This window comes from Oncorhynchus gorbuscha, linkage group LG20, assembly GCF_021184085.1.
Source record: "Oncorhynchus gorbuscha isolate QuinsamMale2020 ecotype Even-year linkage group LG20, OgorEven_v1.0, whole genome shotgun sequence".
NCBI lineage: Eukaryota > Metazoa > Chordata > Actinopteri > Salmoniformes > Salmonidae > Oncorhynchus > Oncorhynchus gorbuscha.
Window position 1 is genome coordinate 22,858,654 of NC_060192.1, and position 27,483 is coordinate 22,886,136.

The 27,483-nt window shown below is 41.1% G+C and overlaps 1 protein-coding gene across 1 annotated transcript; it reads right to left on the reverse strand.

The window, feature by feature from the left end:
* Positions 1–8,871: 8,871 nt before the first annotated feature.
* Positions 8,872–26,405, reverse strand: LOC124006996 (stAR-related lipid transfer protein 7, mitochondrial-like). Its single transcript, XM_046317224.1, has 8 exons — positions 25,468–26,405; positions 17,071–17,240; positions 15,571–15,620; positions 14,347–14,457; positions 13,950–14,032; positions 12,253–12,352; positions 12,060–12,144; positions 8,872–11,540 (listed from the first exon to the last, which is right to left on the reverse strand). The coding sequence occupies exons 1-8, from the start codon at positions 25,920–25,922 to the stop codon at positions 11,374–11,376; spliced, it is 1,221 nt and encodes a 406-aa protein (XP_046173180.1). The 5' UTR covers positions 25,923–26,405; the 3' UTR covers positions 8,872–11,373.
* Positions 26,406–27,483: the final 1,078 nt, after the last annotated feature.

The following is a 27,483-nucleotide window of genomic DNA, read 5'->3' on the forward strand; positions in this document are numbered from 1 at the left end:
GGATGATTTAACGCCGATGTGTAGTAACCCAGCTGTATGAGATGGATCAGCCATTTTGTGTCAGGAAGTTGCCACGTTAGCATTTTTGGGGAGGGGGGTTAGATGGATAGCATGATAGGGTCAGGTGCTCAGGACACTCAAAGTGCTGCCATGTGTTAATGATCATAGAACGTTTCACAGGACAGGACACATCTGATCAAATTTGATTTCAAAATAGCTTTTTATAACCTAATTTAGGTTCTAGCATTTTATCTGAACCTATAAGCATACGATATCTGTCTATGATGTAGGGTGGTATGGGCATGGTATAGCCTGCTCAGCAACCGGTAATTGTGAATTTTGAATTGATCACTGCCTTTTTTTAAATTTGGCCAGAGTAAAGTCTTAACTGAACACCATTATTATCAAGGCATACATACATTATGACACACACCATTTTTGCTCACACAAAATATTTACTTTTTAAATTTGAAATGTTTCCACGTTTGATTATTGTTTAGCGTTTTTTTTATAACAATGTGTTCACTCCACAGTAGCATTTCTAAAAATGAAAGCAATCAATATATTGCTTTAACTGAATTTTTATAGCAGGGGACTGAACACATCCAATGATAACAGATCTAACCAATAACACCTGCTTGATCAATGTTTTTGTGGAATTAGGGTGTATTTGCAAGAAAGTATTATTTTCAATTTGACTAATGTTCAGGTGAAGGACAAATCTGCCACATAAAGGGAAACCTGGCATTTGTCCTCAACACTTCCTGAAACCATTCTAATGGCTTGAATATTTATCTACAGTGTATTCGATGTTGGACTCTCCAATATTTTTTGAGACAGAATGGCCACTTTCTGCAGAGGTTTAGACAGCAGTGGCTGGCTGAAGCGGCAGGAGCGCTGTTTCTCAGGACAACGCCCCTCCCCCACCCCATTCCCCCTTTAAATTATAGCAGCACTTTAGCTAATGAAAGAGTTGAAGACCGGGCACTAATAAAAGCCATTAAGTGAATAAAGCACTTCCCCCTCAAACGAAATTAAAGAATCTGCCCCTTCGGAGAGGGGCGGACTCTGTATTAATATTTATGAAATGCGGAAACATGCCCCCCCCCCCCCTCATACCACATTCAATCCCACCCTGCCCGGGTCCTTCTCGCCAGTCCACCTATCCCAGGAGAAAATCCCTAACCCCTCCTAACTTGAAGGAGGGGCCGGAGGTATGGGCTTGGGGGGTGTTGGAGGAGATGTAGTCAAGACAGTCTGTCTCCAGTTGAGCTTGGTGGTACTAGAGGCGAGACAACCAGCTCAGAGGAGCACCCGCTCTTCCTCACGACCCTCAACTACCCCACCAAGCTGGGCGTCCCACCATCGGCTATGGGGCGAGAGGATTCATGGACAGACCAGTTTGGAGGGAGTGACTTTCCAGTGACAGCAGTCGGAATGCTTCAAAGAAGGCTGAGCTATAATGGATGGGTGAAGTATAACAGGTGAGGTTTATTGAAATTCAGAATGTTTTAGTTTTATATTTGCCGAATTGTCTTGATATCCTCTAAGTTGACTTCCTGAATCGTGGTCCACAGTACCCCTGGGTTGACAGCTATTTGAGATTTCTGTCATGCCTTCAATGGAAGAGGACAAAGATGATAGTTCATGCAAGTCCTATGAACGGAGGGAGACAAATGAAACTTTCTCCTATCTCTTATACAGTGTATTCTCTAAATGGTGAGGTTTCAGCTTACTTTGAAAGACCTTAGTTTAGGACACAGATACATTGACATTATTAAAACAAACAAAGATCCACCAAATGAAGGTAAGATAGCATGTATAAATCAAATGTCCATGGATAATAACCATAACACCATCCCACCGACCATGATACCATCCCGCCACCTTTGTCCATCTGAAACATCATCAAATACCTGCAAGGACACCTCTGTTTTTGTAGGGACGTTTTCCCTGCATAGACAATCTTTCCCTATATTTTCACGACTAGTCTGTTGACCAAACCCCATTGCTCATCGCTCTATACACTAGTTGTCAGTCACTCTCCCATGCACACATATCTATTCTCATTTCATCACACAAAGTGGTTCAGTTGTCAGAGCTTAACTTCATTATCACTGAAACTCTTCCAATTTCAATAATGGGAAATGGAAAGGATGGAAGTAACAAGATTTCCAAACCCACTGATGGGACTTGTCCTCACAGGTCTTTCAGAGAAATCATTCGTTATCCATCTGTGGAGGTCATTATTTCTTACTGACTGACCGTTGACTTTGAGTCCAGGTGACAAATAACCAGGTTTGGACCATCATTTCAAAAGCAGTTGAGTCTCAGGTCTGATGAGTTAGCACATTTCTACTGATGGACATCGGTGAGTCTCAGGTCTGATGAGTCCGGTGATATGGCTGTATCTGCTGTTCCCGAGCTGTTCCATCTGCCCTTGGACGTTTAGACTATTCTTTGTCCATGGAAGACCTAAGAGCTGGTCCTCTTTAGGAGATATTGATGTTCTTTAACAAGATGACCATCTTTCTTCCAAACTCTGTTTTCATTGATTCCCCCGTAACACAGTAGTAATTTCATTCATTTACAAACTCTTCTTGTTGGCCTGTTTTTATTCATATTATTTAAATGTTCTAATCTTTCACCATTTGAACTGTGTAATTGTATGTGTTTTATGTTTTGTTTTTTTGTACGAAGGTATCTGATGGGGTGGGGTGCGAAGGATGGGAGGGCGGAGTTTTGTCGCAGTTTATGCGCAGGAAGGGCGGTGCCCGCTTTTCACCGCAGTGAGAGTGTGACCTATGACTAATTCTTTTTTGTAATTTTGCAGATAGCCGCACTATATAACGAACACTGCCCTCATGTCTCAATAGTATGTAAGGCGGTGCCATTTCGGTCCATCCCTCCCCAGGTCTGCATCCCTCCCCAGGTCTGCAACCCTCCCCAGGTCTGCAACCCTCCCTGATGCCAGTGGACACCCACCACTTCTCCTCCTGGGCTATCAATGCCGTAGAGCTTTGGTGTTGTCCTTGAATCACAAATGGAGTTGGAAGACCAAAGGATCAAGAAATAGCATATTCTGGTGGCACAGTCTTCCTTTCATGATTTTAGAGCTGATTACCATATTTTCCATGATTTTGGGGGGGGATTCTTTTTTTTTTTTTACAGGATTCTAATTGTGTAGTTAAGATAATTGATCTCTACCATCCCATCTAAATCGACCAGATTGATCCTGGTCCAACATAACCTCCAATGGCTGTATATCTCTGCCCAGGACCCCATTGTGCTTGATCTAACCATGCAGTACTTCTCCTGTCCATGGTGGTGCCAAGCACTTTGGAGGCTTGTGAGCACTCTCCACACTGCATCCTTAATTGGATGTAAAAGATCCCTACATGTAGTGCCTTCGGAAAGTATTCAGACCCATTGACTTTTTCCACATTTTGTTACGTTACATCTTTATTCTAAAATTGATTACATTACATTTTTCCCCTCATCAATCTACACACAATAGCCCATAATGACAAAGCAACAACGTGTTTTACGATTTTGTCATAATTTATATAAAATAATAAAATTAAATATCGCATTTACATAAGAATCCAGATCCTTTACTCAGTTCTTTGTTGAATCACCTTTGGCAGCAATTACAGCATCAAGTCTTCTTGGATATGACGCTACAAGCTTGACACACCTGTATTTGGGGAGTTTCTCCCATTCTTCTCTGCAAATCCTCTAAAGCTTTGTCAGGTTGGATGGGGAGTGTTGCTGCACAGCTATTTTCAGGTCTTTCCAGAGATGTTCGATCGGGTTCAAGTCCAGGCTCTGGCTGGACTTGTTCCGAAGCCACTCCTGCATTGTCTTGGCTGTGTGCTTAGGGTCGTTGTCCTGTTGGAAGGTGAACCTTCACCCCTGTCTGTGGTCCGGAGCGCTCTGCAGCAGGTTTTCTTCAATGATCTCTCTGGACTTTGATCCGTTCATCTTTCCCCCGATCCTGACTAGTCTCCCAGTCCCTGCCGCTGAAAAACATCCCCACAGCATGATACTGCCACCAGGCTTCACCGTAGGGATGGGGCCAGGTTTCCTCCAGAAGTGACGCTTGGCATTCAGGTCAAAGAATTCAATCTTGGTTATCAGACCAGAGAATCTTCTTTCTCATGCTACGAAAGTCCTTTAGGTGCCTTTTGACAAACTCTACGGGGGCTGTCATCTGCCTTTTCCTGAGGAGTGGCTTCCGTCTGGCCACTCTACCATAAAGGCCTGATTGGCGGAGTGCTGCAGAGATGGTTGACCTTCTGGAAGGATTTCTCATCTCCACAGAGGAACTCTGGACCTCTGTCAGAGTGATCCTCAGGCTCTTGGTCACCTCCTTGACCAAGGCCCTTCTCCTCCGATTGCTCTGACATGCACAGTCAACTGTGGGATCTTATATAGACAGGTGTGTGCCTTTTGAAATAGTTACCAATCAATTGAATTTACCACAGGTTTACTCCAATCAAGTTGTAGAAACATCTCAAGGATGATCAATGGAAACAGGATGCACCTGAGCTCAAGTTCGAGTCTCATAGCAAAGGGTCTGAATAATTATGTAAATAAGGTATTTCTGTTTTTTTATTTTGAATAAATTTGCAAACATTTCAAAAATCTGTTTTCGCTTTGTCATTATGGGGTATTGTGTGTAGAATGCTTAGGATTTAAAAAAAATATTTTATTCCATTTTAAACTAAGGCTGTAACGTTACAAATGTGGAAAGGTCCAGGGGTCTGAATAGTTTCCGAAGACACTGTATTTATCTATAGTTATCACAGAGCTTTGCCCAATTCTGATTCTCACCCCTTTTCCCTGAGGTGTGCACTCGTTCACCCCTCCTCATCGATTTAAAAGGATTGGACTGGTGTCGAGTCAGAGTTTCATGTTTCTCACACCCATTGGATGTTTTTGAGTCCTTGAGGGGAAACGAGTGCAAACTTTAAAGAGAAGGAGAATTGTAATTGGGCTCCGTTGATGCTCCAGTCTAGTGTTAGGTCAAAGGTCACAACTGCCCATTCTCCTTTTGGTAAGATCTCGGTACATATTTGATGATTTGATGATTCCAAGGCCATTTTTTTCACTTCCTCTTCTGACTAGTACAGTGATTCTGGGCGTCCAAATAAATGTTTCTAAAAGACTGTAAATCTTTTAAATGTATTTGACAACTTCATTGTTGTATAGGCCGGGATTCGATGAGAGTAAAGACAAAAGGAGCAGGAGAAAAATGATTGTGCATGAAGCAGTTTTGTGGTTTCCCACAAGCTGGCTGCAACGTGACAGATTTATGGCCACAATCAATTAGTGTAAGTGCTCCCCGCATTTGACTGAGGCACTTAATCGCCACCAGTAGATGTCAGATGTTACAGAATCTAAGTACTCAATTAAGACTGTGGACATATTGGCTCTAAAAATCATACTGCTGAGACATTAATTTACCACATGAAATCAGGCACAATGTTGCTTTCACCATCAAGTTTTCAATCCCACCCAGAGATAATGGGCATATAGGCTACCTTCAAATATGTATTTTACACTTGCTTTTGATCCTGAATTCACAATGGATGGCATTTATTACAGTCTCTGGGTGGTGCAATTACATTCTCTAGATCACATTCACTAAATCAAATACATTGACCCAGATATGCTTGAATAGTATTGTCAGCCTCTGATGTTAAATGGTCAAAGGAGTTCTAATCTAAAGGATACATGTGTGTACATATGTGGATAGATGGTAGCATTTGCGCAAAACGAACCACCGTATTTAACCACTGCAAGTTGACTGGGAATATGGTCGAATACAAACAGTGTAGTTATTCCCTCTGTAAGGCAATCAATCAGACAAAACGTCAGTACAGAGACAAAGTGGAGTAGCAATTCAATGGCTCAGAAATGAGACGGGGTCTACAGACAATCACGGATTACAAAGATCAAATCAGCCACGTCACAGACACCGACGTCTTGCTCCTGGACAAGCTAAACATCTTCTTTGTTGCTTTGAGGATGAGACAGTGCCACGACATCCCTAGCAGTGTCCTCAGAGTATGCGCAGACCAGCTGTCTAGAGTGTTTACGGACAGATTTAATCTCTCCCTATTCCAGTCTGCTGTCTCCACTTGCTTCAAGATGTCCACCATTGTTCCTGTGCCCAAGAAAGCGAAGGTAACTGAACTAAATTACTATCGCCCCGTAGCACTCACTGCTGTCATCATAAAGTGCTTTGAAAGGCTAGTTAAGGATCATATCACCTCCACCTAGACCCACTTCAATTTGCATACCGACCCAATAGATCCACAGAATGTATTCTCAATCGCACTGCCCTTGACAAGAGGAATACCTATGTAGGAATGTTGTTAATTGACTATATAATAATAATAATAATATATGCCATTTAGCAGACGCTTTTATCCAAAGCGACTTACAGTCATGTGTGCTGAAATGGTCCACCCACACAGACAGTGTAGTGAAGAAGGCGCATCAGCGCCTCTTCAACCTCAGGGGGCTGAAGAAATTTGACTTGGCCCCTAAGAACCTCACAAACTTTTACAGAGGCACAATTGAAAGCATCCAGTCGGGCTGTATCGCCACTTGGTACGGCAACTGCATCGCCCGCAACCGCAGGGCTCTCCAGAGGGTGCTGCGGTATACCCAACACATCACCGGGGGCACACTGCCTGCCCTCCAGGACACCTACAGCACCCGATATCACAGCAAGGCCAAAAAGATAATCAAGAAAATCAACCACCCGAGACACGGCCTGTTCACCCCGCTATCATCCAAAAGGTGAGATCAGTACAGGTGCATCAAAGCTGGGACCGACAGACTGAAAAACAGCTTATATCTTAAGGCCATCAGACTGTTAAATAGCCACCACTAGCTGGCCACCACCTGGTTACTCAACCTTGCACCTTAGAGGCTGCTGTCCTATGTACATAGACATGGAATCACTTGTCACTTTAATAATGTTCACATACTGCTTTACTCATTTCATATCTATATACTGTATTCTATTGTACTGAATTTTAGTCAATGCCATTCCGACATTGCTCATCCTAATATTTATAGATTTCTTAATTCCATTATTTTACTTTTAGGTGTATATGTTGTTGTGAATTGTTAGATACTACTGCGCTGTTGGAGCTAGGAACACAAGCATTATGCTACACCCGCAATAACATCTATTAAATATGTGTATGTGACCAATAAAATTTGATTTGATCATGTTCTTCAGACTTTTAGGATATTGGTTTCCCCCTCCAAAAACAGTACTGAACACAGTACTGTCAGACAGGGAATGTTTTACTCACCCACTAAACCACCATGCCATGAAAACCAAACCTTGTTTTCTTTGTCTGGGAAATATGACCTTGTAAGCAAATGTGATCTGAACATGTGTTTCCGTTTGAATAGCAAGCTGTGCTCTTTTCAGTAGGTCACGGATGCCATACATCATCGCACTGCAAATCTACTGTGGCTGGCATGATGTGGCATTTGTACCGTTCAACATACTGTACCTGCTTCAGCCACCTGTTTCCATATGATATACTTTATATGTGACATACTGTGATTTCATAAGAGAGGACAATAGTGGGAGATTTCCATAACGATCGTTCATTTTGCCAGATAAGTACATTTGTGTCCTGATAAGATTTAAATATTGGGTCATCTGTTATATGGGGCAAGGTTAGTGTTTGGACATAGACAGACACACTGACCAGGTTACACATCCACACTCCATTCCCCCAGGAGGCAGCAGCAACCTTGTCCAAGTGCTTAGCCTGCTTGATAAGCACATCAGATGCTGCCAGTTAGGGCGATCGTCTGTCAGTGTCCAAGCTTCCAGGCAGTGAGGCTGCTGGTTTGTTTGGTACCCTCCAAGATCATCATTAAGCTCGGGGCCCTTGATCTGAACTCCACCCTGTGCAACTTGGTCCTTGACATCCTGATTGGCTGCCACCAGGTGGTGAAGGTAGGAAACAGCACCTCCACAATGCAGAACCTCAACACAGGGCCACCACATGGGTGCGTGCTCAGCCCCCTCCTGTCCTCCCTGTTCACCCATGACTGCGTGGCCATGCAAACCTCCAATTCAATCAAGTTTGCAGACGACACAACAGTAGTAGGCCTGATTACCAACAATGATGAGACAGCCTATAGGGATGAGGAAATTCATTCGAATTTGACAAATGATGTCTGTGTGCAAAGCTTCTAAAAATGAATCTTTCATTCAGCTCTTCACGTGCGCACAGGCATAAAAATGTCAAATTTAAATGACACAAAATTATACTGAAGTGAGACTTTGTCCTTTTTTTTTCTTGGCCATTTACATTATTTTGTTCACAAGCTGGGTCAATCTCACAGGCACAAACATGACCCGAGTCGCATTACCACGGTTACCTTAAAAAGTGGCAGGTGAACATTGGGTCTCTTTTGTGCTATTTTGGTAATGAAATTAACAGTATACCACATTACTACTAGTAATGTTTTTGCCTTTAAAGAATCTGAGTGACTAGTGGATCAAACAGTACATTTTATGTCCTGGTTCATAACCCATCAGTTGTTTTTCAGGGGGCGTTAAAGCCATTGTACAAAACCAAAATAAACACATCCAGGAAGGAGCAGCTTGGTATTGAAAGAGTAAAAACCACACAACTTACAGGGATGACTCCTGGGTCAAATTCCTGTTATGCAGGCCCAAAACAGGATGCTCAGGTGGTATTTGATGAAGACATTGGCACTACACTTGCTAAAGCAGGTGAACTAGATAATGACCCATTATAAACTATTTTAAAATACTTTTTCACTACTTATAGTGTAACCAAAGATTAAGGCAACATACAGTATATTTCAAATTGGTTTATTGAATCATATTAGTTGCTCAATTTCAACATGGAATCATACAATGACAACTAAATTCTTGCCAGGTTCCATATGTTTCCCCAATTCTTTTCAATCAATATATTTTACACAATTTCTAAAGGAATCAACTTCTGGAAATCATATCCAAGGTGGTAAACTGCACTTTGAAAAAAATATATAAACAGTATATTGAACACACAACTGTACTCTAGAAAGGGATAGCACACCAAAGCGTTACAATCGCCAGATTTACCTTCTCAAACATTGCATACAGTAGTTCAATATAGAAACCAAAGTTTTATTCTCTGCATACACATAGCTCTGACCATCACTAAACAAACGCTCAACTAGAGGGAATTCATTTCCTCTCACATGTACACAATAGATCAAAACACACCATATGCTGACAATCATATACTGCGGACAGTAAAACAATTTCTTCACCTGTGTGTTTATCACAAAGATAAGAGTAGGTAAACAATCTTTTGTTATTTCAGACTTCATGGGAGTAAGTTATCTTAAAGGCCCAGTGGAGTCAAAAGTGTGTTTTATAGCATACAGTACAGCAGCTGATGAAACTAGCAAATGTAAAAACATTAAAACATGAGTTATTTCCTGATAGTTGCTGGTTGAAAATACAATCTACACGGGGCCTTCTAATCAGGTTTGCATGAGCGGGAGTGTCAGCTTTCCTTAGTGAGATCACCATGCGGTAAATTGGTTAGGAACTCTTGTTATGCATGTGTCTGCCAATAGCAGCTAGACCACTCCCAGATAGTACTACCTAAATTCTGAGGTTTTTTTTGCCCATTTTAAAATAATCTATTATAGTAAGGTACAGTTGTTACCCAGAAATGATTTGATGTGTGGGACCCAAGGAATTACAAAAGTGCCCCTTGGCATTTGAATGCATTGAACTATGGTATCTTTTCAATGCAACTTCAATTAATGTTTACATTCCTATATCAGTATTTGTGACCTACCAACAATCCGTTTTCATGGAACTGTAGTCATGCATGTATACTGGTACCATAAATGAATGAAACTTGGCCTGGGAAATTCTGTTTATACCAATATTAGTAACAGGGGGAAAAAATGACATGCAGAAACAGGTGCTGCTTCAATTGTACCAGATAGTCAGGCTGAGCAGAGAATTCACACATGCCCCTTACCCCAGTGAGTCAAACAGTTAATAAGATTAGGTCTGAGTAGTTTGCAGAACCATTTACATATCAAGACTGGGAAAAAAAAAGTATAAAATGCAATAAAGATAACACATACACGCATGATTTTACTAAACCCTTGCCTTCCAAAGCTCATCAGTAATAGAACAATTGATGCACTACTTTCACTGTTAAGGTACAGTAAGAGTTTAGCAAACAAACATATTCCTCTGTAGCGCAATCTAGCGAGCAGTCGGTTTTAATCAGGTCTGTTCCATAACTTTGAACTTAGTTCTCAGTAAGAAACAGTATTTCAGTCATATCCATTCAATTGAAATACAGATAGTTTGGTGGCACAAGAAAACACACGCTTTTTTAGATTTATTACATATCGTTTTTTTGATAAGGGCATTTTAACATGGACGGGAACTGCAATGCAAGTGAAATAAAAAAACACCAAGCATTTGTACCAGTTACTGAGGACTTTTGCAGTTACCATAAGACACCTTGTGGACAGGAAGACACTGGTAATCTTCAGAAGGCTGTTAGAAGTGTCGTGACCTGGCAGTTTAAAACACAGACGAGGCGTGACAGACAAAGAAAGGGTAGAACCTCAGTTCTGCAGAGAGCAAAACATCAATCCCAAAATGTGAAAGACCACAAGAGCCCTTAAATCCACTTGTCTGTGGAAGTCAATATGCCAGGGCATTCAGCTCCAAAGCGTGTTCCTCGTGTTCCTGATATCACAGCGGGTTTAATTATTGATGTTCTTCTTTCTCTGTTGTATGAAATAACAATAGGTATGTATTTATGTAGCGAAGCCTTTACAGTGAGATATTTAGGTGCTGATGTGACCAGATAAGGGATCCAAACAAAGTGGCTGGAAGAAACTAGTACACATGGTGGATGGAGGGAGAAAATGCTTTGGCAACATCTCTATAGGGGTAGTATTTTTTTTTAGCTGTCTCAGTAGTTGGTGAAGCAGCTAGTTAGCAAAATGAGGCGTGAGGATGTTGGCTGTCTAGTACAAGTGTAGCAAAGGCAGGAAGTCCCAGTGAAAATCCTCCTGGCAGCAAAAGCGGAGTCCTTTCTCCGAAGGGCTCAACTGCTTGTTGGTACAGTCCATGCTGTTCATTACAATTCTGTTATCAATAACCAGTCTGTGGAACAAGTACTGAACATCTTCAACAAAAGTATATTCCAGTTTCATTATATCCCATCCACCCTTGTGTCCAAAAGCTTGTGAGTTTGGAGGGTTGCTGTATGTGAGCAGGTGCAGGTTAAATCAAACTCCCCACCACTGCTAAAAAGACATGGTCCCTTAAGCGTAGATTTGCCCAGGGCGAGTGTTGTCCCCAAGGCGGTCCTGGCTGGGCTGGTGCTTGGTGTCATTGGACTTTATGACACTGGCATAGTCGTAGATCCCTACCTCCAGGTTCTTAGCCCTAAGGGCTGCAGTATGCAGTTTCTCCAGAAAGTCAGGCATACCTATGAGGGAGGAGGGCGACAGTTGATAACCAGGACTGAGGATAACATACAACCACATGGAAAACCCCCATCATCTGATAAGAGACTGTAGACCATAATGACCTATTTATACATTTTTTTTAAAGAAAAAAAGGGTTTTATTGAAAAGGCCCCAAGGTGACTTTCCATCTAGATAAAAGTAAATCAGACCAAGAAACAAAGCACTGAGCTACAATACCAGCAGATTCAGCTTGTTGGGCATGTTGAATCCGCCAATTACTGTACCCCAGCTACCTCAAGCTAAAAATAAAATGATCCCTGGCCCATTGAGTTAGGTCTCAATAATTGTGCAGTCAGTGGCTGCATTTGATGGGAAGATCAGGATTTTACTTACTTTTGTGCCCTACTGCCCTTCAGTGAAGCAATTTTATGTCTCTTCAGATACATTTTTATTTTTATTGTTGATATTCCAACAATGACTACATCCAGTTTACACCTGGGGATAATCATTAAGCTCCATGAAAAGAAAAGAGAGCTCACCACTAGACACCATCCAGCTCACACAGTAGCGGGGAAAGGCGGTCTGAGGGTCATCGCTGTAGGTCAGAAGGTAGTCAAAGCCATTCTGTGGGACAGGACGACATAAGGTCAGATACTGTAATTCAACATGCACACACAACTAAATATTGCCCAATTATGACATTATCTATGTTTTATGATAAACTCTTTTCACCTCATCAAAGGTCTTGTGAGGTCGGATGACCATCTTGGACTGGTATAAGTGGACTCTGACGTAGTCCTGAGTTTCCGGGACTCCAGGATGTTGAACCGCTCTAAAAATGGCACAAAAAAAGGACGGAAGATAAATAAATAGTATTCCAAGCATTAAAAAAATCTAATTTATACAAAAAGTAGTGCTGGGCTATATGGCCAAAATATATCATGGTATTTTTATTATTATTATTATTATTTATTTATATATATTTTTTATTTATTATATTTTTCAAATTTGACAGCATTTTGTTTTTGAAAAATTAAAAGTTCTACATTTGCTTTAGGAGTAGTTTGTGACCCTATGGTTGCAACATACCATCAAAGTGAGTTCAATGAGTCTTTCTCCATTCTGATTGTTTTATACTGTTCAGTTCAACCCAAAATAACAACAGGTACCGGCCTTAATGTGAAATGCTTACTTACCAGCACTTAACCTGTTGAGTGTAGGGGGCAGTATTTTGATGTTGAAATGAAAAATGTACCCAAATGAAACTGCCTATTTCTCAGGCCCAGAATATGCATATAATTGTCAGATTAGGATCGAAAACACTAAAGTTTCCAAAATGGTCAAAATATTGTCTGTGAATATAACAGAACTGATATTGCAGGTGAAAACCTGAGGAAAATCCAACCTGGAAGTGCTGTTTTTCCTGAAAGCTCTCTGTTCCATAGCCTGCCTTCGCTCCATTTAAAGGGATATCAACCAGATTACTTTTCCTATAGCTTCCCCATGGTGTGAACAGTCTTTATATGGTATAAAGGGATAGTTCAGGATTTTGTCAATGAAGCCCTTTATATTCTTCCCCAGACTCCGATGAACTCGTGGATACCATTTTTATGTCTCTGCGTGCAGTTCAAATGAAGTTACTAATGTTTGTGCAATTGCTAACTAGCATTAGCACAATGACTGGAAGTCTATAGTAACTGCTAGTAGATGCCACAGACTGTCACTGCGCTAACGCTAGTTAGCATTGGCTCACAAACTACCTCACTACCTTCATACTGGATGCACAGATAAAAATGAGTTAATCGGACTGTGGGGAAAATGGCTTCATTGCCAAAATCCTGAACTATCCCTTTAACTAGCTCGCTACTTCTGTGCAAATGTTTTTTCTTGTTATCTAAAGAAACACTTGGGAATGTGTTTGTGGTTGAAATTTCTGTACGTTTTCCAAGCTAACCAAATGAGAAAATGTAGAATGCCATCGCTGAATGCCTCTAGATTCTACTCAATTTCACACAGATTTTAAAATCAGAACAGAACTTCCATTCCATTTAGCGACTGTTTTTGTTATAGTTCTCAGGTCAAAAGATTTAAGCAAATTATCCCCATTCGCTAGTAGGTAGAAGCTTGACTAGTTCATTTTGAAGAACAGATGAGAAGAAGCCTAGGCTAAATTTAATAGCTAGCTGAATGCTATGATACATTAACCTGGCTGATGTTACTGGAGTTTTCCTCCCTTCTAATCAAAATATATTATACCTACAACCCAATATGGTTTAAAATGGAAACATCTTTAATTAGTGTCATATTTGAACAATCACAAATGTGATTAATCTTAGTTACCAACAGAAAACCATACGATTAACTTAAATATTTGTATTGCTTTTGACAGCCTTCATTTCAATAGAACTACTTGACATGAAGTCACTCACCTGGAGATCAGGACCATCAGATTATTCTCCACATCAACATCATAGCGACGCACATAAACATAGTCTCGTGAGTACATGGGATACTGTGGGAAGACAACACAACAAATCCAAAATCCAAAATGTAGGATAACTTATTGTCGTCATCTGTGGACTATGACACAGCCCTTATTTCAGGGAAACATTGTTTTCTTCCATAAAATACAACACTGTATGCTTGCATATCTGTAATAATCAAATCGAGAACACATGAACAAGGCAAAAACATGCAGAACTCAGTCTAGAAATGTTACAATGTAACAGAGAAACCACTGAGGAAATGAAAGCATATCGCAAGGGCATGACTTTGATAAGCACGAGTTCTGCATTTCTAGTGTGTGAGTTGGCAGGGGGAACTTACAGGGAAATGCGTTGCCCAGTGTACAACCTCTGAGCCTGTGTTGACGTCCCTGTCCACCACCTCCAGCTTAAGAACTAGAGCGTCCCACTTTTTCCTGTACTCAGTGTCCAACTGTGGCAAAGGGCAGTGCGTGAGACGAGAGGAACAGAGGCTTAAATTTAGCACACACATACAACACGTAGAGCTACATATCTCCACACAAACCTTACACTCCAACAAGGGCATTTAGGTAGACCGACACGTATGGCAATAAGCACACAGACACACAAAGGGAGTGTTTGAACATACAGGACTTCAGGTGCTGAATGTACACACAAGCCACCTGCACATTTTCTACTGAATCATTTCTTAACAGGTTCATTAGCTAGGTTTCCATCCAATTGGCGACAGACTTTCATGTGAATATTCTAAAATCCGCATAACAATATAAACGTTTTCCCCACAGAGATGCTTTTCCGTTAAATTGACTTGTTGGGGATAAAACGCTGTGTGTGTCATAGCGCACATAAATACCCTTTTCACTTTTCACTTCCATGAATAATACATATTAAATTAGTTTCCATTGCCTTTAACACTGATGGTTTGCTCACACATTCTTTTTTGCGTTATATAGGGAGTTCTGTTATTGGCACATGGACTCTAGCCAAAAGCTCGCAGATACAGTGAGATTATTATGGACAAAAGAGCAATATTATTTCTATTTGTCAAATGACAGCCAAGCATCAATGATCCTGTCACCAGAATAAGACCATTCATATTTATTGGAAAGAAGCATCAAGCTCATAACCTTGATCTTTCACCACCCTGTGAAGTTCATAACTTATTTAATCTGTACCCTACTAAACCACATTCTTTCCTGACAAGTTGTAGTGAGAGGACCACATTACATGTCACCAAGTTCACTTCGATATGGTTATTAGATCAATATTGGCACATAAAAGCATTTCTCGCATAATATGTATTTTACAGACATCAAAAGTATCCCACCTTGTCTAGCGTACTTTGTATTGTCGACATTTGGAAAGTTTACCGACAAATGTTCTGTTTTCGTCAGGCGCGTCATTACATTTTTTAAATACGACATATACTACACTCGCATAAAAAGTTGCGATGGAAACTTGGTTAGTGAAGGTACAAGTTCTCTTGCACACATTTTTTAAACATTAAAAATTAAACTATTATACCAAGTCAAGACAGTTTGCATAAAATAAACCTGCTTAGTACCTGAACATTGAAGAACTGTCTGGGGGTGACATCGTTGTAAGAACCCAAAACTGTGAAAAGATTAGAGGGAAAAGGGTGTTGAGTGTTAATAATGACACTCAGACATGTAGATGATGATCATGGCAATAAGACGAAGGAAAATGCCAGATAGAAAAGGTACCGGGCATTCGGAAAGTATTCAGACCCCTTGACTTCACATTTTGTTAAGCTAAAGCCTCATTCTAAAATGTATTATATTGTTTCTTAATCTACACACAATAGCCCATAATGACAAAGCAATAAGAAGTTTAGAATTTTTTGCGAACATATATATTTAAAAAAATCTAATTTACCCAAGTATTCAGACCCTTTACTCAGTACTTTGTTGAAACACCTATGCCAGCGATTACAGCATCGAGTCTTCTTTGGTATGACGCTACAACGCTTGGCTCACCTGTATTTGGGTTTCTCCCATTCTCTCTGCAGATCCTCTCAAGCTCGGTCAGGTTGGATGGGGAGTGTCGCTGCACAGGTATTTTCATGTCTCTCTAGAGATGTTCGATCGGGTTCAAGTCCGGCTCTGGCTGGGCCACTCAAGGACATTGAGACTTGTACCGAAGCCCCTCCTGTGTTGTCTAGGCTGTTTGCTTAGGGTCGTTGTCCTGTTGGAAGGTGAACCTTCATCTTGAGTGCTCTGCAGCAGATTATCATCAAGGATCTCTGTACTTTGCCTCGATCCTGACTAGTCTCCCATCCTTGCCGCTGAAAGACATCCCCACAACATGATGCTGCCACCACCATGCTTCACTGTAGGGATGGTGCCAGGTTCCCACCAGACGTGACGCTTGGCATTAAGGCCAAAGAATTCATTCTTGGTTTCATCAGACCAGAGAACCTTGATTCTCATGGTCTAAGAGTTTCTAGGTGTCTTTTGACAAACTTCAAGCGGGCTGTCGTGTCTTTTACTGAGGAGTGGCTTCCTTCTGCCCACTCTACCATAAAGGCCTGATTGGTGGAGTGCTGCAGTCTCCCATCTCCACAGAGGAACTCTGGCACTCTACGGACAATTCCTTCAACCTCATGGCTTGGTTTTTGCTCTGACATGCACTGTCAACTGTGGGACCTTATTGACAGGTGTGTGTCTTTCCAAATCATGTCCAAATCAATTGAAACAGGATGCCCTTGAGCTCAATTTGGAGACTCATAGCAAAGGGTCTGAATACTTTTGTAAAGTTTTTTTTATTTATTAGCAAAAATGTCTAAAAACCTGTCATTATGTTGTATTGTGTGTAGATTGGATTAAATAAACATTTCCTCATTTTAGATTAAGGCTGTAACAAAATGTGTAAAAAGTGAAGGGGTCTGAATACTCATTCTAAGTGTCAACAATCAATTACATGTATTTATAAAGCCCTTCTTACATCAGCTGATGTCACTACAGAAACCCAGCTTAAAACCCCAAACAGCAAGCAATGCAGGTGTAGAAGCACAACAAAGCTATAAGTGACAATGCAGGCTGACCTCTGTATTCCCACAAGTGGCTTCCCTCGATGGGCCGCCTCCACACTTTGAAGTTATTCTTCTCCATGACAACCTCCCAGCCGGTCTCCACCTGCCCTGCAGCCTTCTCCTTTTCTGAAGATGCACTCAGATTCTTCACATTCTCCAAAGCTTGGAGCTCTAGTCCACATCTGGGGAAGTGTGTAGTGATAGAGATCTTAACACGGTAATATCACAGTACAAAAATGTCATGATACCAACATTTTGGAATACCGTAGCACCATTTCATATGATACTGACTTTTTCCAGCTCTAGCGATCTAAAAAACCTGTTACAAAATGTTTATAAATTCAGTTGAATTGAAGCAACAGCCACTAGTCTCTGATATGCACAGGTCCAATCATATTCACTTCCATGCTCACATCACTCGTAGCAGCTGTAATCAGCCAACATAACCCTCTACCAACCCTCCGTCACATGCTTCTCTCCTTCTGCTCATCTTCAGTCAGTTAAAACAAAATATATACATTTAGCAGTGATGCAGACCCTGATGAGTCCGTTAGATTTGTACATTTGTTACATTGGAGCAGCGCACAAAGCGAGCAATGTTGATACATTGTATGATTTCAAATAGCCTGTTTTAACCAAGAGCACAGACCAGTCGGAGTTTGAAGTTCACTGTCATGCAGCCTCAGTGTCAGAGGGGTAAAATGGAGCACTGCTTGGCGACAGGCCTGCTTGCAGCTTCACAGCAAAGAAAATGGCTTGTCTCGAGCCTATATGGTTTTAAAAAATGTGACCCATATTACTGGAGATACCTATTTTAAACATCTCTGTAGACCTGAAAATAGCTGTGCAGCGACACTCCCCATCCAACCTGACAGAGCCCGAGGGGATCTGCAGAGGGGAATGGGAGAAACTCCCCAAATACAGGTGTGCCAAGTTTGTAGCATCATATTCAAGAATACTCAAGGCTGTAATCGCTGCCAAAGGCACTGCAACAAAGTACTGAGTAAAGGGTCTGAATTCTTAGGTGAATGTGATATTTTAGTTTATCTTTCATAAATTTGCAAGTCCCAGACCCGTTTTTGCTGGACCCCCGACGCTGACAGGGCATTCATGGATGCTCAAGGAACGTTTCACCTCTGGACCTATTCTCGTTCATCCTGATCCAACTCTTCCCTTTGTGATGGTGGACACCTCGGACACCGGAGTGGTCCTTTCACAGCGGAACGAGGACAACAAGAAAACTGCACCCATGTGCCTTTCAAGGGTTTTTATTAATTTTTACTATTTACCATCAAAACAAGAACACAAATGGAATAATTTAGTAACCAAAAGTGTTAAATCAACAACAACAAAAAATCATGAAACTGGTTGAGAGAATGCCAAAAGTGTGCAAGCTGTCATCAAGGCAAAGGATGGTTACTTTCAAGAAGCTCAAATATAAAATATATTTTGATTAGTTTAACACTTTTTTGGTTACTACATGATTCCATATGTGTTATTTCATAGTTTTGATGTCTTCACTAGTATACTACAATGTAGAAAATAGTCAAAATAAAGAATAACCTGGAATGAGTAGGTGTGCACAAACTTTTGACTGGTACTGTATGCATGCATGCGACTATAGCTCAATCTAGAACAAGATTATCTATTTTGGATGCAATTTCAATGGAGTTGATGGAGCGATAGGAAGATTGCGAGAGAGTGCTTGCATGTGCACTTATTTAAAGCAACGATATTCTTATAGGCTGTTTAATTTAAAAAATATTTTACAATTTGTTTAAAAACAAGGTGACCTCCAAAAGCCAGATGGAGATGTGTAAATTAGAAGCGCATTCAGTCTTTATATTACTGTAATATAGGCTATGCTGCAGCAAATGTAGGCCTACCAGTCACAATAAATAAAAATTAACATGAGATAGGTCTACATGCAATGTGAACTGAGCTCCATACTGGGATGGGCGGTCTGTGCCCACCCTTCATCATGCAGAGGCCGTAGAGAAGCCAGAATTATATTATCGCATAAAATTTAACAGTTCCATTTCACACCATAATGTTCATATAAATAATGAATTAAAATTGACTGGTTTCTCACAGTTATTTATCCGGGGAACAGGGAGTGGTTTGGAGCAGTACATCTCAGTAACCAGGTTCCCACCCTTCAACCTTAGTATAAACTTAGAAAATACATTTATTGAAAACATTTACATTTTTTTATTAATAAGTTTAACGGTACTGAAAAACTATCCTGTGGCTATTTCCAAATACCCCGATATACAGCATAAGGCATACTGCCCAAGCCTAGCTGGTAGGCTTGATCACCAATAATGAGAAATCCTATAGGGAGGTCAGAGGCCTGGCAGTGTGGTGCAAAAACAAAAACCTCTCCCTCAATCTCAAAAAAATACAAAAGATTGTGGCGAATAGGAGGGCCGAGCATGCCCCCCATTCACATCGACGGGGCTGTAGTGGAGCGGGTCAAGAGCTTAACCTCTTCAACCTATGGGGGCGCTATGTCATTATTGGATTTAAAAAACGTGCCCGTTTTAAGCGCAATATTTTGTCACAAAAAGATGCTCGACTATGCATATAATTGCCAGCTTTGGAAAGAAAACACTCTGACGTTTTCAAAACTGCAAAGATATTATCTGTGAGTGCCCCAGAACTGATTTTACAGGCAAAACCAAGACGAAACTTCAAACAGGATATGAGCAGGATTTTTGATGCCCCGTTTTACTCTGGTCTCCTTATATGGCTGTGAATATGCTGTGAACGAGCTTATGCGCTCTGCCGTTCGTCCAAGATGTCTGCAGCATTGTGACGTATTTGTAGGCATATCATTGGAAGATTGGCCATAAGAGACTACATTTGCCAGGGGGCCGTCCGGTGTCCTTTGTCTAATTTGGTGCGTAATTCCCAGTGGCAATTATTTTACCATGTGATACAGAAGGAGACTCATACTTCCAGGAACGATACATCATTGAAGAGATATGTGAAAAACACCTTGAGGATTGATTCTAAACAACGTTTGCCATGTTTCAGTCGATATTATGGAGTTCATTTGGAAAAAAGTTTGGCGTTTCGATAACTGAATATTCGTTTGTTTTTGGTAGCCAAACGTGACGCACCAAACGGACCGATTTCTCCAGCCCATAAAATCTTTCAGGAAAAACTGGACATTTGCTATCTAACTGAGAGTCTCCTCATTGAAAACATCTGAAGTTCTTCAAAAAGGTAAATTATTTATTGAATGTTTTTGCGAAAATGTTGTCTGCTAATGCTAATGTTAAATGCTAATGCTAACGCTAAATGCTAGTTTGCTATGGTAGAGAAGCATATTTTTGAAAATCTAAGATGACAGTGTTGTTAACAAAAGGCTAAGCATGAGAGCTAGCATATTGATTTCATTTCATTTGCGATTTTCATGAATAGTTAACGTTGTGTTATGGTAATGGGCTTGAGGCTGTAGTCATGATACCGGATCCGGGTTGGCTCGACGCAAGAAGTTAAGGTTTCTCGGTGTCCGCATCAATAAGGACCTATCATGTTCCAAAACACACCAACACAGTCGTGAAGAGGGCACGACAACACCTCTACTCCCTCAGCAGGCTAAAAAGATTTGACATGGACTTTTTGAGGATCTGAGGGTCCAACAGCTGCACCACTGTGAGCAGCTTGACTGGCTGCATCCCAGATTGGTATTGCAATTGCTTAGCATCGACCGCCAGGCGCTACAGAGGGTAATATGTACGGACTAGTTAATCACAGGGTCAAGTTCCCTGACATCCAGGATGTCTATACCAGGCGGTGACAGAGGAAGGCCCTAAAGTGTGTCACACTCCAGCCACCCAAGTCATAAGCTGTGTTCGAATACTCATACTAAACCGCACTAACCTTACTATTTCTGACGTGAATTTAGTATGTAGTATGCTTATTGGTCATAGTTAGTATGCCAAATGTTCCCATATGTTGTACTAAATTAGCCAAAATACAAATAATACAAGCAGTGGACAATATTTCCTTGCTTTTAGGGCAAGTAATGCAATTCAGAAAATGGGCGTGGCTTCACAACGGTTCCAGATTTTAAGAAAATAGTGGAAAATATGCAGCCGAAGTCCGACGAGAGCGTATACAAAAACTCATTGTTTTATGACAAATGTTAAGGAAATGTTGAGCAATGTATAGTCGTTGTGCGTCCACAATGGACATGGTAAATTCTGGCTATCTACTCCGATTTCAGAGAGAGCCAGAGCGCAGAATACCTGATGAATTTATAAACGCTAAAAACCCCATTGAATATACGGCCGGTGTCAATAAACATCTGCAAAAAAAGTGGAATTAAATTGTTGCCAGCAGCACAGTTACAATCACAAATGCTCTGGATAACATGAAAACAGCCTAACCAGCTCTGCTAGGGCAATTAAAATGGTCAGATTGAGGCCTTCTCTCATTTGTGTCAGGAATTAGCTAGCAAGCTAGCCAACTAAGCTGTTAGCTTGGGTGCTTGACTGCAGAACGCTCGGCTCAACTCGACTCCTCGGCCAGAGCGTCCAGTGACGCTCTCCGAGAGCGAAACTCTGAATTTATGAACGGAAAATCTGACAAACAACGGTCTGCAATTACGAACGCCTAGAGCGCACCCTGGCACTCTAGATTGAATTTACGAATACACCCCAAATCGTAAAATGTCTAGCTAGTCATTTGTTACGCTAACAAGCTAGCAAGAAGTTGCATAGCAACAGCATCAACTTCCGGTAGACAGCCGAAGCGCTAGTATGCTCAACTGAAAGGATACCATTTGTTTACAGTATACTAAAATGAACTAATAGTATGTAGTATATACTCATTAACAACACAGCTATAGACAGTAATCTCTGCTACCGCATGTTAAGCGGTGCCCAAGCACCAAGTCTGGGATCAAAAGGCTCCTGAACAGTTTCTACCCCCAAACCATAAACCTAACTGTCAGTAATCAAATGGCTACCCTGACTATTTGAATTGACCCCCTTTCTTATTTGCACTGACGCTTGCACTGGCTCTATGAACAGACTGGAATCTACCCATACATACTACACCAACACTCCAACACACACCTTTCAGAAAGTATTCACACCCCTTTACTTTTTCCACATTGTTGGAAAAGCCTGAATTTAAAAAATGTATTAAATGAAAAAAATATTGTCAATGGCCTACACACAATACTTCCATCAATTAATCAACCCCTTTGTTATGGCAAGACTAAATATGTTTAGGAGTAAACATTTGCTTAACAAGTCACGATAAGCTGCATGGACTGTGTGTAATAAGTGTTTAACATGATTTTTGAATGACTACCTCATCTCTATACCCCACAGACACAATTATCTATAAGGTCAAATTTCAAATACAGATTCAACCACAAGATCAGGGAGGATTTCCTATGCCTTGCAAAGGGCACCTATTGCTAAATGGGTAAAAAATAATTATATATACAGTGAGGAGAACAAGTATTTGATGCACTGCTTATTTTGGAGGTTTTCCTACTTACAAAGCATGTAGAGGTCTGTCATTTTTATCATAGGTACATTTCAACTGTGAGAGACGGAGTCTAAAACAAAAATCCAGAAAATCACATTGTATGGTTTTTAAGCAATTAATTTGCATTTTATTGCATGACATAAGTATTTGATACATCAGAAAAGCAGAACTTAATATTTTGGTACAGAAACCTTTGTTTGCAATTATAGAGATCATACATTTTCTGTCGTTCTTGACTAGGTTTGCACACACTGCAGCAGGGATTTTGGCCCACTCCTCCATACAGACCTTATCCAGATCCTTCAGGTTTCGGGGCTGTCGCTGGGCAATACGGACTTTCAGCTCCCTCCAAAGATGTTCTATTGGGTTCAGGCCTGGAGACTGGCTAGGCCACTCCAGGACCTTGAGATGCTTCTTATGGAGCCACTCCTTAGTTGCCCTGGCTGTGTGTTTCGGGTCGTTGTCATGCTGGAAGACCCAGCCACGACCCATCTTCAATGCTCTTACTGAGGGAAGGAGGTTGTTGGCCAAGATCTCGCGATACGCGGCCCCATCCATCCTCACCTCAATACGGTGCAGTCATCCTGTCCCCTTTGCAGAAAAGCATCCCCAAAGAATGATGTTTCCACCTCCATGCTTCACGGTTGGGAGGGTGTTCTTGGGGTTGTACTCAACCTTCTTCCTCCAAACACAGCGAGTGGAGTTTAGACCAAAAAAGCTCTATTTTTTATAGTGTGTTACTAATGGTTTTCTTTGAGTCTGTGGTCCCAGCTCTCTTCGGGTCATTGATCAGGTCCTGCCGTGTAGTTCTGGGCTGATCCCTTACCTTCCTCATGATCATTGATGCCCCACGAGGTGAGATTTTGCATGGAGCCCCAGACCGAGGGTGATTGACCGTCATCTTGAACTTCTTTCATTTTCTAATAATTGCGCCAACAGTTGTTGCCTTCTCACCAAGCTGCTTGCCTATTGTTCTGTAGCCCATCCCAGCCTTGTGCAGGTCTACAATTTAACCCTGATGTCCTTACACAGCTCCCTGGTCTTGGCCATTGTGGAGAATTTGGAGTCTGTTTGATTGTTTGATTTTGTGTGGACAGGTTCTTTTATACAGGTAACAGGTTCAAACAGGTGCAGTTAATACAGGTAATGAGTGGAGAACAGGAGAGCTTCTTAAAGAAAAACTAACAGGTCTGTGAGAGACGGAATTCTTACTGGTTGGTAGGTGATCAAATACTTATGTCATGCAATAAAATGCTAATTAATTACTTACAAATCATACAATGTGGTTTTCTGGATTTCTGTTTTAGATTCAGTCTCTCACAGTTGAAGTGTACCTATGATAAAAATGACAGACCTCTTACATGCTTTGTAAGTGGGGAAAACCTGAAAAAAATCGTCAGGGTATCAAATACTTGTTCTCCCCACTGTGGGTGTGAAGAGATATATATATATATATATACACATATAAAAAACAGTTTTACGTTGGTAACCAACGAAGGAAACTGCTCAGAGATTTCACCATGAGGCCAATAGTAACTTTAAAACAGTTAAGAGTTTAATGGCTGTGATAGGAGAAAACTGAAGATGGATCAACATTGTAGTTACTCCACAATACTAATCTAATTGACAAAGTGAAAAGAAGATAGCCGGTACTCAAAAAAAAGACTCCAAAACATGCATTCTGTTTGCAATAAAAGCACTAAAGTAATACTGAAAGAAAAATGTGGCAAAGCAATTTACTTGTTGTGTTCGGGGCAAAACCAATACAACATATCACCGAGTACCACTCTCCATATTTTCAAGCATTGTCGTGGCTGCATCATGTTATGGGCATGCTTGTAATTGTTAAAGGAGTGGGCAGTTTTTCAGGATAAAAAAAAATATTACAGAATGGAGCTAAGAACAGGCATTATCCTTGAGGAAAACCTTGCTCAGTCTGCTTTCCACCAGACACTGGGAGATGAATTCACCTTTCAGCAGGACAATAACCTAAAACAGGCCAAATCCACTGCAGTTACTTACCAAGAAGCGAGTGAATGTTCCTGAGCGTCTCATTTACAGATTTGACTTAAATCTACTTGAAAATCTATAGCAACACCTGAAAATGGTTGTCTAGCAATTATCAACAATCAATTTGACAGTGCTTTTAGAAATTTGAAAATAAAAAAAACTGCCAAATGTTGCACAATCCAGGTGTGGAAAGCACTTAGAGACTTACTCAGAAAGACACAGCTGTAATCAGTGCCAAAGGTGCTTATACAAAGTATTGACTCAGGGGTGTGAATACTTATGTAATATATAATAATAATAAATGCCATTTAGCAGACGCTTTTATCCAAAGCGACTTACAGTCATGTGTGCATATAAATTAGATCTGTATTTAATATTCAATGTTTTCACTTTGTCATTATGGAGTATTGTGTGTAGATGGGTGAGAAAACAATTGTATTTAATCCATTTTGAATTCCGGTTGTAACAAAATGTGGAATGAATCAAAAGGGTATGAATACTTTCAAGGTACTGTAAACTACATATGCTCACACATACACGCATATTGACGCCATCACACGCTGCCCCTACGCTGTTTATTATACGTTGACAGTACAGTAAGGACACAATGTTCACATGATAAACTGGGTGGTTCGAGCCCTGAATGTTAGTTGCCAGACTGCCGCAGGGGTATGACAAAACATGTATTTTTACGTTGGTAACAAGTTTATAATAGCAATAAGGCCCTTCGGGGGTTTGTGGTATATCGCCAATATACCACGGCTAAGGTCTGTATCCAGGTACTCCGCGTTGCGTCGCCTTTAAGAGCTGCCCTTGCAGTGATATATTGTCCATATATCACACCCCCTTTGGCCTTATTGCTTAGTTTTAAGTAACAGCATGTACCTGTGTAGTTCGTCATCTCGAACCTTCTCGTCCTCCCACATAAATACACCAGCCAGTGCAGCCATAAGCTTCCCCGTGGAGGCGTGCTTGCTCTGGAGTCGACGCCATATGCTTCCTACCAGAGTCCACCTGGTACGCTCAGAGTACAGGTTTGAGTAGAGCTCTCCAATCTGATGAGCGCGTCGAAGCCTCTGGCCGGTCACAAAGCTACAATGGTTGGCAAAAATTGACAGCAGGCCTTGCTTCTTCTTGTCAGATCTCGCCTTTTCACTCGTGCCCATCCCTGATCTCTGGAGCCATGACAACAACAGGCCAATGCGTCGTCCCATCCATGAGGTGGTTACGGATTTGCCCTTGCCAATTCCATGTCCCAGTGCATTACTGCTTTGAAACCTAACAGCACATACAGTGATTTCACATAACGCTATAGGCCGCCGTTGTATAGACTGAAACATGCTGCCGGTTGTGCAAGTTTAAACAACTAGAAGTGGCCGCTAATTAAAGCAAGTGGTTTAATTTGGAACACTCGTTACCGACAATGTCACGTTTTGACACTGTCAATATTGACTGCAAACTACGAATAATTTACATAACTATAAGAAGCAAACCACACTGCCAAATATGCAGCTTGTGCCAACGTTAGTTGGTTATACAGCTAGGTTGTTCCTTTACAGGCCTAACAACGTATCAAGGTCCCATGCTCTTAGTAAACTTATGACGTTTGTCTAGCTAACGTAAACTGCACGAGCCAAGCACTATCTACCATGGAACCGATTACCTTTGCATAGCGGGCAGATTACGTACAGTTTTTTGAATAGTTGTATAAACCACTATTACTTTTAAATGTGCGCAATTCGGTTAAATTACTAGCTCACCAATTTCACGTTTCACTTGCACATCGCAGTCAGTCGACCTGATCCCGACCTTCCACGCCCCTCGAGAGGACCCTCCTTATTTGGACAACACAATTATTATTGGTCATTCGTCGTTGGGGTGCAATTTTCATTGGTAGTAGTTGGTGTCAATATTTTGATTAGCAACTAGCACGTTAAGTTGTGATCCTGACGTCATTCTGCCTTGAAGGACCACGATAAAGGTGAAAAGGAGTCTATGCAAATGCACAGTTGCATTAGCAAAGTAATCAGAAATAATACTAAACGAAAAAAATAATACAGTTGAATCATTAAACAAATACGGTCAATGAAAGCGAAATGTAATATGGACAGCAATTATATTTGCAGTCAACGATAGATCAAATTGAAACGACAGCCATTGTCCGCCAGGTGGAGCAGTAGATTTCACGCTACTGCTCTTATGCAATGATGTACAGGGCTTTGTCCATACTGAAGATTCGCCTCTCCTCTCCTGACATTCAAAAGAGAATACGTATAGGTTTCCGTTAATTGTATACCTCAGTGCTAGGTTCTTATATCATACTTTCATACTTAGTGAAAAGGGATGAACAGCTATCCTTGAGATGGAAAGTAGCTAAACCACACTACAAAGGAAAGTAGCTGACCACTTTGAAACTACTTAGGTGGCTAAGCATAATAATTGTTCAGTTTTTAATAAAAGCACCAAATGTGGCACAGATAGATTTGTGTATAATGAAGAGATTTAGATGTAAACAGGATAGTTCACCCAAATTCCAAAAGGACATATTGGTTTCCTTACCCTGTAAGCAGTCTATGGACAAAGTATTGTAATGAAACAGGCAGTAAGCAGGCCTCGAACCCTCAACCTTCTAGCCCAAAGTCTAGCACGCTATCGACTGTGCCCCAAACGCATGCTCGAGCAGCAGAGTCTATATCTGTGCTTATAAACCCAGGGTCGTTACATTACTCCCTCCTTTCAAAGAGCTTGTCCTCCTACTAGCTTGCGACTCAACGTCCTATCGGAACACGCTCACTGGCCAAGCACACGCACTGTAATGGACGCAAGGTCCGATCCCACTTCTGACACCAATGTAATGAAACGGGCAGGGAGTGTAGTAGGATGTCCCTTGGGGGTATCCGG

What these genes read in the sequence shown, in the direction of transcription:
- LOC124006996 (XM_046317224.1), bottom strand. Translation starts at nt 25,922, where the DNA reads ATGTTTCAGTCTATACAACGGCGGCCTATAGCGTTATGTGAAATCACT. An exon ending in CTCACAAGACCTTTGATGAG is followed by an intron (nt 12,145 to 12,252) that starts GTGAAAAGAGTT and finishes CCTGTCCCACAG; the next exon opens with AATGGCTTTGACTACCTTCT. An exon ending in GAGCTGGATGGTGTCTAGTG is followed by an intron (nt 11,541 to 12,059) that starts GTGAGCTCTCTT and finishes CCTCCCTCATAG; the next exon opens with GTATGCCTGACTTTCTGGAG.